The sequence below is a fragment of the Amphiprion ocellaris genome, chromosome 17, assembly GCF_022539595.1.
Source record: "Amphiprion ocellaris isolate individual 3 ecotype Okinawa chromosome 17, ASM2253959v1, whole genome shotgun sequence".
Classification (NCBI taxonomy): domain Eukaryota; kingdom Metazoa; phylum Chordata; class Actinopteri; family Pomacentridae; genus Amphiprion; species Amphiprion ocellaris.
The window spans coordinates 540,872-555,995 of NC_072782.1; the positions used below are offsets into that span (position 1 = coordinate 540,872).

The following is a 15,124-nucleotide window of genomic DNA, read 5'->3' on the forward strand; positions in this document are numbered from 1 at the left end:
TGGACCCCTGAAGGCTCAAACTAACACAGATTTAACTTCCTGCTGATCAAACATCAACCTTCAGGCAGATCTCCCTCAGGTTTCTGCACCCTGGATGTTCACATGTTTTAGTAGCCTGCAGATAAATTCACATTCACTGGAGACATGAGCAAGATTTTTGAGTGTAGAGTTTTAATGAACAACACCAGAACTTTACATATTTATTCACCTGACTTAAGCGCTGCATTAAGTATTAACCCTCCTGTTGTCCTCATTTACGGGCACCAAAAAATATTGTTTCACTGTGTGAAAAAAATCCAAAAATTCAGCAAACAAACTCCCCAAATTTATGAAAATTTACAAAATCTTCAGGAAAAATTCCAATAATTCCTTCAAAGTTTCCCTTAAAAGTTTTATTTTTAAAAAATCCCCCAAATTTGGCAAGAAAATTCTTGTAAATATTTTCAAAAAATGAGTGAAAATCTTCCAAACAAATCCTACAATTATCTAAAGTGATTCCATATATACCAGTAAAATTTCTAATATTTTCTTTAAGAACATTCACATAAAAATCAACCAAAATCCAGTGAAATTCGCTGAATTTTGGTTGATTTTTCTGTGAATATTCTTAAGAAACATTTTTAACATTTCTTTTTTCCACCAGAAAATGTTCAAAGATTTCCCAAAAATATTAAAATGTGGACATCAGAAGTTTCACTGGGAAAATATATATATTTTTCCACATTTTCAAACTTTGAAAGGGGTCAATTTGACCCGCAGGGCGACACGAGGGTTAAAGTGATATCCATCAGTGTTACAGTCGGTCGTTGAATCTCTGTTCACCTTCATTCAGGGAGGAAATAGTTCCTCCTCCAGAGTAGTCAGCCCTTAATGCTGATTGGTTAAACTCTCCTCTGTATCATTGCTTCTTCACCGTAGAAGTTCTTCCAGTGGAAAACTGCTTATTTTTGTGAAACCCTTCTGACTTACAGCTCAAAGAGAAGTGACTTTGGGCTACAAACCCGTTTTATTCTGCATCACATTCAGACCTTTTATAGTTGTTCCTCTTTGTTTGACTCACTCTATCCGGGAAGACGTTCACAGCGTTAGCTCTGTTGTTGACATTAAAAGTGTCACAGATATTTGTGTAACAAATGATAAAAGACAATTAGAAAGAGCAGCTAGAAGCCAGTGTCCTTCCTCACCTCCATTCTGCTGAACAATCACAGCGTGAAGAGGGAGTAAACCTCAGAGTGCTGCTTTTAGGAAGCCACAGAAAGGGTCAACAGAGTGGTGAAGGGGTTTCTAAAACTATCTGTGCACTTCTATACACATATATAATATATATCCTACATAAATACCTTACATAACATGCTCACAGTTCATTTAACAACACATTTATATTAAAAAGGTATAATTTTCAACATGTTAATGGATATTGCTGCTAGTTCAGAGCATCATTAACTCACAGATGTGTTTGCTGTAGAATCTTAACCCTCCTGTTGTCCTCATTAAATTTGTTTTTCAGTCTTTGTCTGTATAATTCATTTCAATACATTGATTTTAAATTTAGAGAGATAGAAAATGCATCCCATATTATCCCCATCAGACCATAGAAACAGTGGATTATAGTGTCTGCTCCGCTGTTCTTTCTGCACATCTGGGTTCTATTTTGCAGCGATGTGTTCGGCTGATTTACTGAACTGAAAGATGGATCATTCTCCAACACCACTGGAAGTTTTACTTTTCCCAGAGTTTCTGGGAAAATACAGCCGGTGGAAACGAAAAAACCAAATATTACCAACATATTTCCACTTTTGTTTTATATAGAAAATGTGTTTTTAATTTAGAGAAAGTCTTTTCACAGTTCCACCAGCGAGAGGTCGAGGCGAACATTCATCTTTTTTTTTGGACAGTCCAGTTCGTTATACGGATTTCTAATAAAAGGAGGAAACATGCAGCTTGATTACCTGAACATGTTGTTTCCAGCAGTTTCTACCTCGCCGTGGAGCTTCTATAGTGAGGAAATTGACCACAGAAATGAAAAACTCAGGCTGTTTACGGAAACATTTTTCCTTTCAGCCCATTTTCTTGCACCAAATGGAATCAGAATGATGATTATGATAATGATGCTCTGTGATGAAGCTTTTAGGCTGTAAAATAACTCCTCATCTCTGTGTTTCTAGATGCCAGGCCTTTGGTCCAGTCCTGTGTGTCTGACAGTCATCTGGTTTCTATCTTGGTCGCTGCGTTCCAGTTGTGCTCAGATTTGGACTGATGAAGGTAAAACACACATGTGCATCTACACTGCACACAGAGAGATGGATTTATGTAGCATTAGATGATCAAATCATTGTGTTAAGGGTTGGATTCCTCTGTGGACTATTCTGGGTGCTCTTATCTTAGCTTGTCTCAGGTTCTACTTCAGGAGAAAGCTGAAAGGAAACGTGTCCAACAGTTAAACAGAAACAGGGAGGGTTACCGTAAAGCTCCGACACATATTTTGAAGGAAAACCTTGATCATTATCATTTTATTGGGATGTGCAGCTTTTTAAAATGCTGAATTCATGTGTAAGCAAACACTAGTCCTGTTGTTTGAGGCTTTCTTTTCTTATCTCAGGGTCTGTCAGCTTTAAGGTCCTTTAACTCTCTGTTTCTACCTCAGTTCTTCTATCTCCCTCATAAATCAGCCCAGATATTTACTCCAACTCTAAGAACCACTTACCTGTAGACCAGGGGTTAAACTCATCTTAGTTCAGGTTCCACATTCAGTCCAGTCTGATCTCCAGTGGACCAGACCAGTAAAACCACAGCATAATACCCTATAAATAACCACAACTCCTAATGGTTCCTTTGGTTCAGTGCAAAAAAGTACATTCTGAAAATGTTCAGATTTAAGGAATTATCTTTTCACAAAACATCATGAACAACCTGAAATTTCTGAAGAAAAATAAGTTCAGTTTCATCAACATTCAGCCTCAGTTTATCATTTATACATCTTACTAAAATGAGACAAATGACGTGAAATAAAACAAAAAAGGGGATAAAAGATGAGACAAAAATGAGACACAAAATGACAAAAGCAAGAAACAAAACAAAAAATATTTGACAAACGACACAAAAGAAAAGAAAAGAGACACTTAGACAAAAAACACAAGCGAGACAAAAAGGGAAACACAAAATGACAAAAACGAGGCAAATGATAAAAGTCAGACAAAGAAAGACAAAAAAACAACAAGAACAAGATGAAATATTACAATAATCAGACAAAAATGAGACAAAATATTACAAAAATGAGACACAAAATGACAAAAGAACAATGAACAATCTAGTATTTTACTTTCTGGTCCAAACAACTTGTCATGGTCTAGAAATGATTTTAAATTTATAGTTTTACTAATTTACAATCTGCAGTTAATGTCTTTTCTGGAATTTTTACACTTTGAGGGCCGGATTGGACCCTCTGGAGGACCGCTTTTGGCCCGCGGGCCTCATGTTGGACACCCTTCAGGTGAAGCTGTCAGAGTTTTCTCTTCCATTTCTTTCACCCTCCAGCAGCTCTTTTTTATTGTTTGTAAAGTACTGAGTTTCATCCAGCTTGCAGTTTCTGCGTCCACCCTGGAGAAACCTGCAGCCTTCCTGTGTGTGTGTCTGTGTGTGTGCTTAAATACATGCTTGTGTGTGGTTTTGTGTGTGTGTGTGTGTGTGAGAGAGTCCGTGCACACGTCTGGGCGCTCTCGCCAAAGGCAGGAGCAGATATGAGTGGAACGCTGCGGGTTTGGGGAATAATGTACTTCACTGCCAATAAAACATGAATACACACATTCAAAGCAGCCAACACATTACAGCAGGGTTCCAGGTAACACACACACACACACACACACACACACACACACACACACACACACACACACACACACACACAGAGGGAGGATGAAGTGTGTGTTTTGGCGGTTAAAGGGAAAAAGAAAATCTAATTAAAACTGTAGAGAGAAGCTGAATAAAAGGACGGAGATAGTTTAAGTTAAGTTTAGGGTTCAGTTTAGGAGATTATGCTGATATGAATCCATGTTTAATCACATTTTCAGAATAAATCTGTTTCTCGTGTCTCTGCCTGGTTGTGTGGACATCGTTAGAATGACTAATCCTTTTGATAGCGACACTATTGTGTAACTTTAAAACACAACAGCCACATTTTATTGCTATTTAACTGTTAATGTATAATTAACAGCGTCTTAACGAGTCAAAGAAAGTGAAACTTAAACCAGCGACTGTTGATTGTTGGAACCCAGATAAACTTCTGCTGTTGGAACAACACAAACTCCAACAGAACTTAGCTGAAATATCTTATGTGTTTTTATGTTTTACATGTGATCAATAGGAGGGGTTTTCTACATTTATTCTGAAGTGTTAGCAGGTGTTAGTATTAGTGCTCTGGGCAGGTGGAATTCTGCATCAAAAAGGACACATTTTTGAATTATTATGCTTTATTGTGAATTTGTTGAAAACATACCAATAAATGCTAAATGTGAAATATGCTGATCAGCTGTGGCAGCGATAGTTTGACCCCCTACAGCTGATTTTAACGGGTTTGTCCACAGATATTACCAGTAAACATGATTAAACGTTTAAAAAAACCAATAAACTCATTTAAATTGTTGTTATTTAACCCTCTGAAGTGAGACCTTCATTGCTGGGGCTTGTAGAGCAGTTAGTCCTGTCCCTATGTGAAGCTAACTTTAGTTGATTAACTGCACCAACAGTCAGTCATTACTGATAATCACTTTACATTATGAATGTGACTCAACTTTTTGCAGTACCTGGCTAACAAAGCCGATGTTATCAGTAAATATAACTCCACTTCTGAATGTGACGCTAATATTTGAATATTGCTGAGTAATGGTTCAGTAAACCTCACGTAATATTTATGTCTGGGTTTATTCTGAACACAAAGAAAGATTAGAAGAATGACTTTAAAAACCTTCTAAGGTTCAACAAGAAGCAGCTGCACTACGCTTGGAACAACAGTCCTGTGTTTGATACAATAATGATGACAAATATTCAACTGTAGGGTAAATTTCAATCACAATATTCCCATAGATCAGAGGAGTCAAATTCATCTTAGTCCAGGTTCCACATTCAGCCCAGTGGACCAGTAAAACCACAGCAGAATAACCTAGAAATGACCTCAACTGCTAATATTTCCTTTAGTTTTAGTGCTAAAAAAAAAAGTGCATTCTGAAAGTGTTTGCATTTAATGAACTCTCTTTTTAAGATAAGATTAGAAAGCTTTATTGTCACAGTGCACAATGAAATTCTGGATGACTTTCTCCCTTTTAAACGTACAAGATAAATATTTACATGCTAGGAAGGAATATATGAACACAGTAGTGCAACATGATAATTACTAATGGTAATATATGGTACTATATATATGGTACTAGTGGTAATATAGTGCAAAAGCAGAGAATGCTGTTCTTAGTGCAAAAAGTAATGTACATGTCCAAAATAAAAAATAACTAAACAGTGGAGTCAAAGACATAAATAGAAATCTTTACAAAAAATAGGTCTAGAAATTATTTTAAATTTATAGTTTTCCTAATTTACAATCTGCAATTATTGTATTCTCTGTTCTCTGTCTTCTCTCAGTTTATCATTTAGACATTACAACTTCCAGATCACAGAGTGTCTACAAAGGAACACAACATTTAGTCATCTGGAACTGAACCATGGAGGATTTACTGGAGGATCAAAATGACAAAAAGACCAAAAGAAAAGACAAAAAACAACAAAAACAAGACAAAATATTAGACATATCGGACATAAAACGACAAAAGCAAGAAACAAAATGACAAAAAATGACACAAGGGACACGAAACAAAACAAAAATTAGACAAAAAAGTTACAAAGTGACAAAAACATGGACAAATGACAAAACTGAGACAAAATATTACACAAATGTCCCAAAGGAGACAATAAATGACAAAAGCAAGAAACAAAATGACAAAAAAGTAGAGAAACAACACAAGCGAGACAAAAAAACACGACAAAAACAAGACAAAATGTGACAAAAATGAGACACAAAATGACAAACAATGAGATAAACAACAGAACAAAACAAAAAGACAAAAATTGACATAAAAAGTTACAAAGCGACAAAAAAATGGACAGACGAGACAAAAAACAACAAAAACAAGACAAAATATTACAAAAATGAGACACAAAATGACAAAAGAACAATGAACAATCTAGTATTTTACTTTCTGATCCAAACAACTTGTCATGGTCTAGAAATGATTTTAAATTTATAGATTTACTAATTTACAATCTGCAGTTAATGTCTTCTCTGGAATTTTTACACTTTGAGGACCGGATTGGACCCTCTGGAGGACCACTTTTGGCCCACGGGCCGCATGTTGGACACCTCTGGTCTAGAACATGTGTGTGGTTTTGTGATCAAAAAGATCATCTTACCTGAACCCCTGGAGGCCTCACCTTTAGCTTCTAGTTTTGGTTTGTGTAATCGTCGGTCTACTCGTGTTGCAGATTCCTGTCTGATATTTTCATGTAACCTGATCCCGGTGATCAACTTCCTAAAAGGAAAATAATTCAGATTCAGCAGAAGCACATGAAGAAGAACGAGGTGTAGGAATCCACTCCATCTCTTTATACTTCCTGTGGATCTGCTGCATCCTCCTGACATCTCTTTCTAACATCACACAGCTTTAGTAGTTCACATTTATGACCAGTTCCTTTTGTTGTAAATGATGAAATATTTCCCAAACAGACCACCACTAAATTAACAAGCTTCCATTTGCTTATTTATTTTTGGAAGCTCTCAGTAGCTTTCATTGTTCTCCTCTATTTGTGCAACCACAGAGTCACTGTGGAGCGCTGTGCTTCGTTTTCCTCCATCTGCTTCACTTTCTGCAGCCACTGACAGCAGAGAGGGTCAATAAAGTGATGTTCATGAAAACCAGCATTCAGAGACCTTCAGTGGAGCTTTCATCTGGGGTATGTGTCAGGTTTAATTTAGGATTAACTCAGCTGGTCTCTGAAGGGCACACGAGGTTATTGTAGGAGGAAAAACCAACAGAAATACAGCAAATTAAATAATAACATCTCAGAAATGCTTCTCAGTGTTACCCTGGAGATTCACAGCTTTTCACTGACCCAACAATACATCGAGCTTCCGGTTTATAGAGCAGCGTCATTTCACTGCTGTTGAAGGAGACAGGGTACAGGTGAGGGAATAAGGAACAACAACACCGACCTGGGGCAGATAATTTGCCCCTGAGGGAGGAGGGAGTGTGCATGCCTCAGTGATTGGGAGTTAATGAAGGTGTGTGCGTGGCAGGCTGATGTTTTTCCACTCCAGATCTACAGTAAATGCCAGCTTTCACCTTCTGAAGCCAAGCTAAACACACACACACACTCATGGTGCAGATGGAGTATCAACTCTGCAAATTACTGCAGTCACCACAGATATTTGCTCAGGTACACTCTGCACTTAGTATTCCCTCTAACCTTCACCACCTCCAGGTTCTGTGTGAGGACCAGTAATAGTCAGTTACTGATGCACATTGTTCTGCTTATTCCACTGTTTCCTGTCACTTTCAGCCTCCTGGACATCAGTTCATACACATTATTTGCTGCTGAGTTTAAGCTTGTGACAGTTTAGGAGATAAACACATCAGAAAGGTCCATTTCCACCAGAGTTCATGGAGGTTTAGTTTGTCCTGCTCTGGGTAGATGTTTCTTGAGTAAAAATAGTTCTAATTAATGCTGCTGCCGTAAAGGTTTTTAACCCTCCTGTCGTCCTGCAGGTCAAATTGACCCGTTTTAAAGTTTGAAATGTGGGAAAAAATTATATTTTCACAGTGAAACTTCTGATGTCCACATTTTCAACATTTTTGGGAAATCTCTGAGCATTTTTTGGTCGAAAAAAATAAATGTTGAAAATGTTTTTAATAAAATTTTTAAGGGAAACTTTTAAGGAATAATTGGAATTTTCTTCCTGAAGGTTTTGCAAATTTTCTGAAATTTGGGAATTTTTTTTGCCGAATTTTTGGATTTTATTTTTTGGCGAATTTCACTGGATTTTGCTTGATTTTTATGTGAATGTTCTTAAAGAAAATATTAGAAGTTTTCACTTTAGATATTTTGAGGATTTTTTGGAAGATTTTTACTTATTTCTTGAAAATATTTAGAAGAATTTTCTTGCCAAATTTTTTTTTTTTTTTTAAATATAACTTTTAAGGAATTATTGGAATTTTCTTCCTGAAGGTTTTGCAAATTTTCAGAAATTTGGGGAATTTTTTTCTGAATTTTTGGATTTTTTTAAACAAGGAAACAATATTTTTGGTGCCCGTAAATGAAGGCAAAAGGAGGGTTAAAAGCACCAAATAAACAGTTTTAGACTGGAGACAGAACAGCTGAGAACATCAGCAAATCAACTGGCGATTTCTCCAACTTTACCACAACTGTTTCCACTTTTAAAGGCCTCCTCCTTCCAAGTTTAACCTCTTATTTTTGATTGATTACTTTATTTTCATATCATGCACACAAGCGTGCCTAAACCTCATGGGTTTACAAGACACCAATATACTCGCATTGCAGCAATACGTCCAAAATACACATTATTCTGCTGCTCAGTTCTCAAACAAAATATGGTGTATTTTATCCCAGGCCTGGCAAAGATATTCTGCCATGAAAAAGATTCCTCTTCTGAAACATAACTCTAGTTTTTCTTGGTCATCCAACCAAATAAACAGAGGACATCTTCCTGAAAAATACCTCCCTGATATCTTCATATACAGGACTGTCAAACATGAAATGAACCTCATTCTCAACTTCACCTAAATTATACAGCAAACAAAGTCTGCCCTTCTCTGGAGTAGCATTATACATCAGATAATGGTGCTAAATGTGAATATTTTGAATCCCTGAGATGTGAAGAGGACTGGCTAATTTTATCTTTATTAGTGCATCTATTGTGTCCTTTTATAGTTCTGGTCTTTGTGAAGTTATCATTGAGAACACCGACGATATTTAGCCTTTCAAAGTCAATCAATCAGTCTTATCGACACAAATTAAAGCAGAAAGCATGTAAAAGTGACAGATTTGAGTGTTGGTCACATTATAATGTCTAATATTTTCAATGTTGAGATCAGAAATGTGTGTGATTACAGTTTAAGAGTCTGTATCCTGTTCATGAATAATCCTGAATCCTTAGCTGCTCCTCTGTCCTTCATTAAAGGTGGATTTACTGTTACTACTCGTATTATTTTAATGGTTATGATAATAAACATTACTAAAACATCCTGGAGCAGCTTTCTACTGTTACCCTGCAGGATCCCCAGCCCAGCCTTGTATGGTCTTGTTATTGTGACGCTGCAGACTAGACTGTAGATGGAGGCGCTTGAATCACATTAACAGACGATGCAGATGCTCGGCATGAAATGTGTGGATTCCAGACGATGCTGTGCTTTAATGTTTTATGCTGTCTGTGTTTGCAGTGTCAGGCGTGCAGTACGGCCGCTTGGACTCCAATGTGACACTAGCATGTGGGAAGTCACCGACCGGGTAAGAGAAGAAAACCAGAGAGGAGACTCACAGAGATGTTCTGCTTTTAAAATAGTAGCTACATCTGGCACATTTAACCCTCCTGTTGTCCTCATTTACAGGCGCCAAAAAATAAAATCCAAAAATTCAGCAAAAAAAATTCCCAAATTTCAGAAAATTTGCAAAACCTTCAGGAAGAAAATTCCAATTATTCCTTAAAAGTTTCCCTTAAACATTTTACTAAAAACATTTTTATCATTTCTTTTTTCCAGCAAAAAATGTTCAAAGATTTCCCAAAAATGTTGAAAATGTGGACATCAGAAGTTTCACTGTGAAAATAGATTTTTTTTCCACATTTTCAAACTTTAAAATGGATCAGTTTGACCCACACGACACGAGGGTGAAGACATACAGAGTAAATTTACCGCTTAACGCCGATTGTTGCGAATTCGCATCATCCCACTTTAATTGAGACTGCAGCCTAGATAGCGTATCCATTCCCTCAATGCTGGTTTGTGTTTATTCAATACGTACCTCAGAACCTTCTGGTAGGACCTAATTATTATATATCTGCTATTATTATAATATATCTGTTGTATGTGTAATAGATAAATTAATATTCTCCACATATTTTAGCATCAGCTGGAAAGCAAAAACACACAAAAAAAGTTTTTTATTTAATTGTGAATAAATTCAGGCGTCAAGGGGTTAAGTTTCACTGTTAGGAATTAGTTCATGCTTATTTTCCAACAGGGTCGAAGAGTTTCTCTGCAACAAAAGCAAAATGAAAATAAAAAGGACACCCTGCAGTGATGCTGTGTTCCAGATAAAGCTGAACTTAATCAGTGAAGAGAAACTAAACATCAGCCAAACCATCATTATAAATAAATTCAATAAAAGATATTCCACTAAAACTGAAACGTATTCTCTTCAAACTCTATGAAAACAGACCCAACAGTAAACTGAATCTACCAGCAGGTATGTTCTGCTGGCCTGAGGCCTGATGAAGCTGTTTTCTGTTTTCTAATTGTCCTCATGGCTTCAGTCCCAGTCAGCCTGATCTCTGCTGCCAAAACTCTCTCCTTTGTCCTCATTGTCTGCAGTAAACTGAATGTGGTGAAACAGACCTTTATTCTGTCACCAGTGGGGATTAATCCACAGCTGAAAACAGACCCAGTAAATGAACTGTTAACGCTGGTTTGAAACGATAGCAGAACAGTGTGAGTGTCTTGGTATTTAAGGAATTACTTCTTTAGTTTTGCTGTGATTCCAACTCCTCCTCAGTTGGATAGATGTGTTTGTAGCTGAGCTCCACAGGCTGGAGGAGGAATCTGGAATCACCCAGTGTTTGTTGTGGTGTTTTCTTAGGACGTGTTACAGAATAAGGTCAGCCTGGCTGCTCAAGTCAAAGTCCTACCATCCACGTTGCGATGTTTGGTCCTCAGAATAGTGTTGTTAACCCTGTAAGACCCAAAGATAGAAAAAAAGAGCAAAAATAAATACATAAAACAAAAAAATATATAGAAACTCCAATCTAGAAAAAAAGGATAATAACTGAAGTCTAACATGTCTTCATCCAGGATACCGGTGGTCTGGCGTCTCAACCGCAGCTCAGCGTTGCCGTGGCACCGAGTGACATCAGATGGAAGTCTAGTCCTGCTGCAGGTCGACCAATCAGCACAGGGAAACTACAGCTGCTATGACGACCGGGGGCTCCTCCTCCACTCGGTCAGACTCAGGCTGGGCCGTAAGTGTTGTTGGACTCATTTAGGTCCACAGTTACTGTGCATTTAGTACATTTAGTGTCTGCCAGGGGACTGCAGCTTTCAGACTTTATTTTGTGCATCCAGAACAGGCTTCATCCCCAGTGTGTTGGTCCCATAAACAGCATCTCTTCCAGTTCCCCTCATTCGGTGGATAATTCATCAGAAAAAGCCTCTCCACTCAGGAATTCATCACAACATATTTCTCTGTCTTCTTCCTGTTCCCCCCTTTAGTGAATGAGTTTTCTTTCTTAACATGTAATTAATGATAGTTTTGTGTTGTTTAAACCCTGCTAGCCCCACTGGTCCTCAGAGGAAGTCACTCTTATCCTCCATCTCATAGACAAAGCCCTCCGTTTCCTTTAGCTGTCTCTAACAGGAAGCAGCTCCCTAAGTGGTTTCCTTTTCCAGGGAGTTTTCCACGGCGGTAGACAAGCTTCTTCTGAAATATGTTCAGAGTCATGAGAGGAACAGCAGGGCAGAGATCAGTTCATTACAGACCGAAGGAGAAGACAGAGATCATTATAAAACTTTACAGCGTCTAAATGCCCCCCTAAACACCAAACTGCCCCGTGTCCTGACCATGAACTCCGTCTGACTCCCCCAGATCCCCCCGGGCTGCTCAGCATTTCCTGTCAAGTGCCCAATCACACTCATGTCCGCTGCTCCTGGCTGGAATCAGTGAAGACCTTTCTGCCAGCCGAGTACAACGCCTCCTTCAGGTGAGAGCCGCTCACTGCAGCTGAAACCATGAAGGTCACATTGGGAGGCAGTAAGGAGGCTAAATATAGAGCGCTGTGACTGAGCTGTACCCCAGACTGAACCCGCTCTGTCACAGTAAATCTCATGTTTTCTGGTGTTTCAGGGGGAATGGTCAGGAGTGGAGGCCGTGCATCGTGGACTTCTCCCGTAAGCACTGTGACGTGGATCACCCAGCCTTCTGGCAGACCATCCACACCCTGAGGGTCACGGAGACCAACGCCCTGGGCTTTGAGACCACATATGTCCGCTTTCAGCTGCACAAGCTCCGTAAGATCACACTGACAGAGTAGACCTGGAGATGTTCCTCCTTCCATGCAGCTCTGCTCCAACAGGCTGCTGTAGTATTCACAAACCTGCTATTGTGATTGGCTCACGGTGCCGCTGGGCCGTTCCCCGTTAATATTTTTCCAGCTGTGATATCACACGCAATTAAAGCCGCTTGTTGAAAAGGTTCAGTTTCATGGCGTTCAGGGGTCAGTCTTTAGCAGCGCTGGAGGACCAGTGTGGAGGTTTATTAGAGTCTAGAGTTAGAGTCTATCCCTCCCTGTCCCAGCATGTACAGGAACGTATAGAGGACGTTAATTAACCCTCGTGTCGTCCTGTGGGTCAAACTGACCCGTTTTGAAGTTTGGACATGTGGAAAAAATATGTTTTCACCGTGAAACTTCTGCTGTCCACATTTGCAACATTTTTGGGAAATCTTTTGACATTTTTTGGTGGAAAAAAAATGTTTTAAAAAATTCTTTAAGAACATTCACATAAAAATCAACCAAAATCCAGTGAAATTCACTGATTTTTATGTGAATGTTCTTAAAGAAAATATCAGAAGTTCTACTGATATATATATGGAATCATTTTGGATATTTTTAGGATTTTTTGGAAGATTTTTACAAATTTTTTGGAAAATATTTAATAGAATTATCTTTCCAAATTTGGGCTGACTTTAAAAAAAAAAAAAAAAATCTTTTAAGGGAAATGTTGAAGAAATTATTGGAATTTTCTTCCTGAAGGTTTTGCAAATGTTCAGAAATTTTGGGAAATTTTTTGCTGAATTTTTGCATTTTTTTTGACAAGGAAAAAATATTTTTTGGTGCCTGTAAATGAAGACAACAGAAGGGTTAAAGGTTCTCTCTACAGCAGGGTTGTCCAACATGAGGCCCGCGGGCCAAAAGCGGTCCTCCAGAGGGTCCAATCCAGCCCTCAAAGTGTAAAAATTCCAGAGAAGACATTAACTGTAGATTGTAAATTAGTAAAACTATAAATTTAAAATCATTTCTAGACCATGACAAGTTGTTTTGATTATAAAGTAAAATACTAGATTGTTCATTGTTCTTTTGTCATTTTGTGTCTCATTTTTGTAATATTTTGTCTGTTTTTTTGGCGGTTTTTTGTCTGATGTTTGACATTTGTCTCATGCTTTTCTCGTTTTGTTTCTCGTATTTGTCATTTTGTGTTTCCTTTTTCTCTCACTTCTGTTTTTTGTCTTATTTTTGTCATTTTGTGTTTCGCTTTGTTCGCTATTTTGTGTGTCATTTTTGTCATTTTGTGGGGTTTTTTGTCTCACTTGTGTTGTCCATTTTTTTGTTGCTTTGAAACTTTTTTGTCTAATTTTGTCTCTTTTTGTTTTGTTTTGTGTCGTTTGTCTCATTTTTTGTCGTTTTGTTTCTTGTTTTTGTCATTTTGTGTCTCATTTTCGGAATATTTTGTCTTGTTTTTGTTGTTTTTTGTCTTTTTTTTGTCTGACTTTTGTCATTTTGATCCTCCAGTAAAATCCTCTCTGGTTCAGTTCCAGGTGACTAAATGTTGTGTTCCTTTGTAGACACTCTGTGACCTGGAAGTTGTAATGTGGAAGTGATAAACTGAAGCTGAATGTTGCTGAAATTGAATTTATTTTCCTTCATAAATTTCAGGTTGTTCATGATATTTAGTAAAAAGATATTTCCTTAAATGTGAACATTGTTGCACTAAGAGGAACCATTAGGAGTTGTGGTTATTTCTAGGTTATTATGCTGTGATTTTACTGGTTTTACTGGAGATCAGACTGGGCTGAATAATGACTTTGACTCCCCTGGTGTACAGGAACGTATCGAGGATGTTATTTAAAGGTTCTCTGTAGAACCAGAGTAGCAGTAATGTTTATAGTAGTGGACACACTCCCTATGTGGATATGAAGCGCTCATTTTAATCCAGATATCTCTATACTACACATGAATGGAAGCTCATTCTGAGGATGATCACACGTCCAGTCACTTTGTTTGAAACATGTCCTGATGTCTGCATGTTATTTGTCCTGACAGCCGGAGTGACCAAGCCCTTTCAGCCCACAGATAATGACCTCAGTTATCTTTCTTTGTTGCCTCTCTGTCAGCACCACGTTCACTTTGCTCCTGAAGACTCCTTTCACAACAGCTGTAGCGTCTACTGAATGTTTCTACCTTCTGTTCTGACATGGTGGTGTGAAAACTGTTAAAATATAAATAAAGAGATAAAAGTTTCACAGAATGAATGGATGGTTGGAAGTAATAGCAAGAAGTCATTCTGCTGCTACGTAATGGAAGCACTTAAGAAGTAAAACTGCCTGAGAATTTATGTTCAAACAGTGTTTTTGCTGTATTTTAACCCGGTGGAAAAACTTGAAGCAGATTTTCTTTGTGTCTTTGCAGTGAAACCAGACCCTCCAGAGTCGGTGTTGGCTCAGCAGTTGGAAGGATATCCAAAGAGGCTGAACGTGTCATGGAACTTCCCCTCCTCCTGGCCGCTGCACGATGCCTTCCCCCTCATGTTCCAGATCAGATACCGGCCTCAGGGCTCCATGTACTGGTCAGAGGTCAGTAATGGAGGCCCAGTGTCGGTGGGGTTTGGACTAAACTGAGCTCTAACACAGAATATAGAAGTTATATCTGAGACATTGGACCAGTAAAGTTCTCCACATTTCACCACCAAATGGAAATCTGATAGTTTCCTGTCTCCTCTCTGTGGTTTTAAAATGCAAAGTTTAGAAATCTAATAGGATCTGTTGATTAGATTTATAAAAATCTGCTCACAACCATCTGATT

General features: G+C 38.1%; 1 protein-coding gene across 2 annotated transcripts in view; it reads left to right on the plus strand.

The window, feature by feature from the left end:
• il11ra (interleukin 11 receptor, alpha) overlaps positions 1-15,124 on the plus strand; it is a 61,563-nt gene that overhangs the window by 35,368 nt on the left and 11,071 nt on the right. For both annotated transcript variants that reach the window (XM_023289855.3, XM_023289854.3), the window contains exons 2-7: positions 2,166-2,262; positions 9,498-9,564; positions 11,124-11,290; positions 11,914-12,028; positions 12,172-12,335; positions 14,732-14,895. In XM_023289855.3, the coding sequence (XP_023145623.1) occupies positions 2,166-2,262; positions 9,498-9,564; positions 11,124-11,290; positions 11,914-12,028; positions 12,172-12,335; positions 14,732-14,895 (774 nt within the window). The remainder of the gene's footprint in view (positions 1-2,165; positions 2,263-9,497; positions 9,565-11,123; positions 11,291-11,913; positions 12,029-12,171; positions 12,336-14,731; positions 14,896-15,124) is intronic.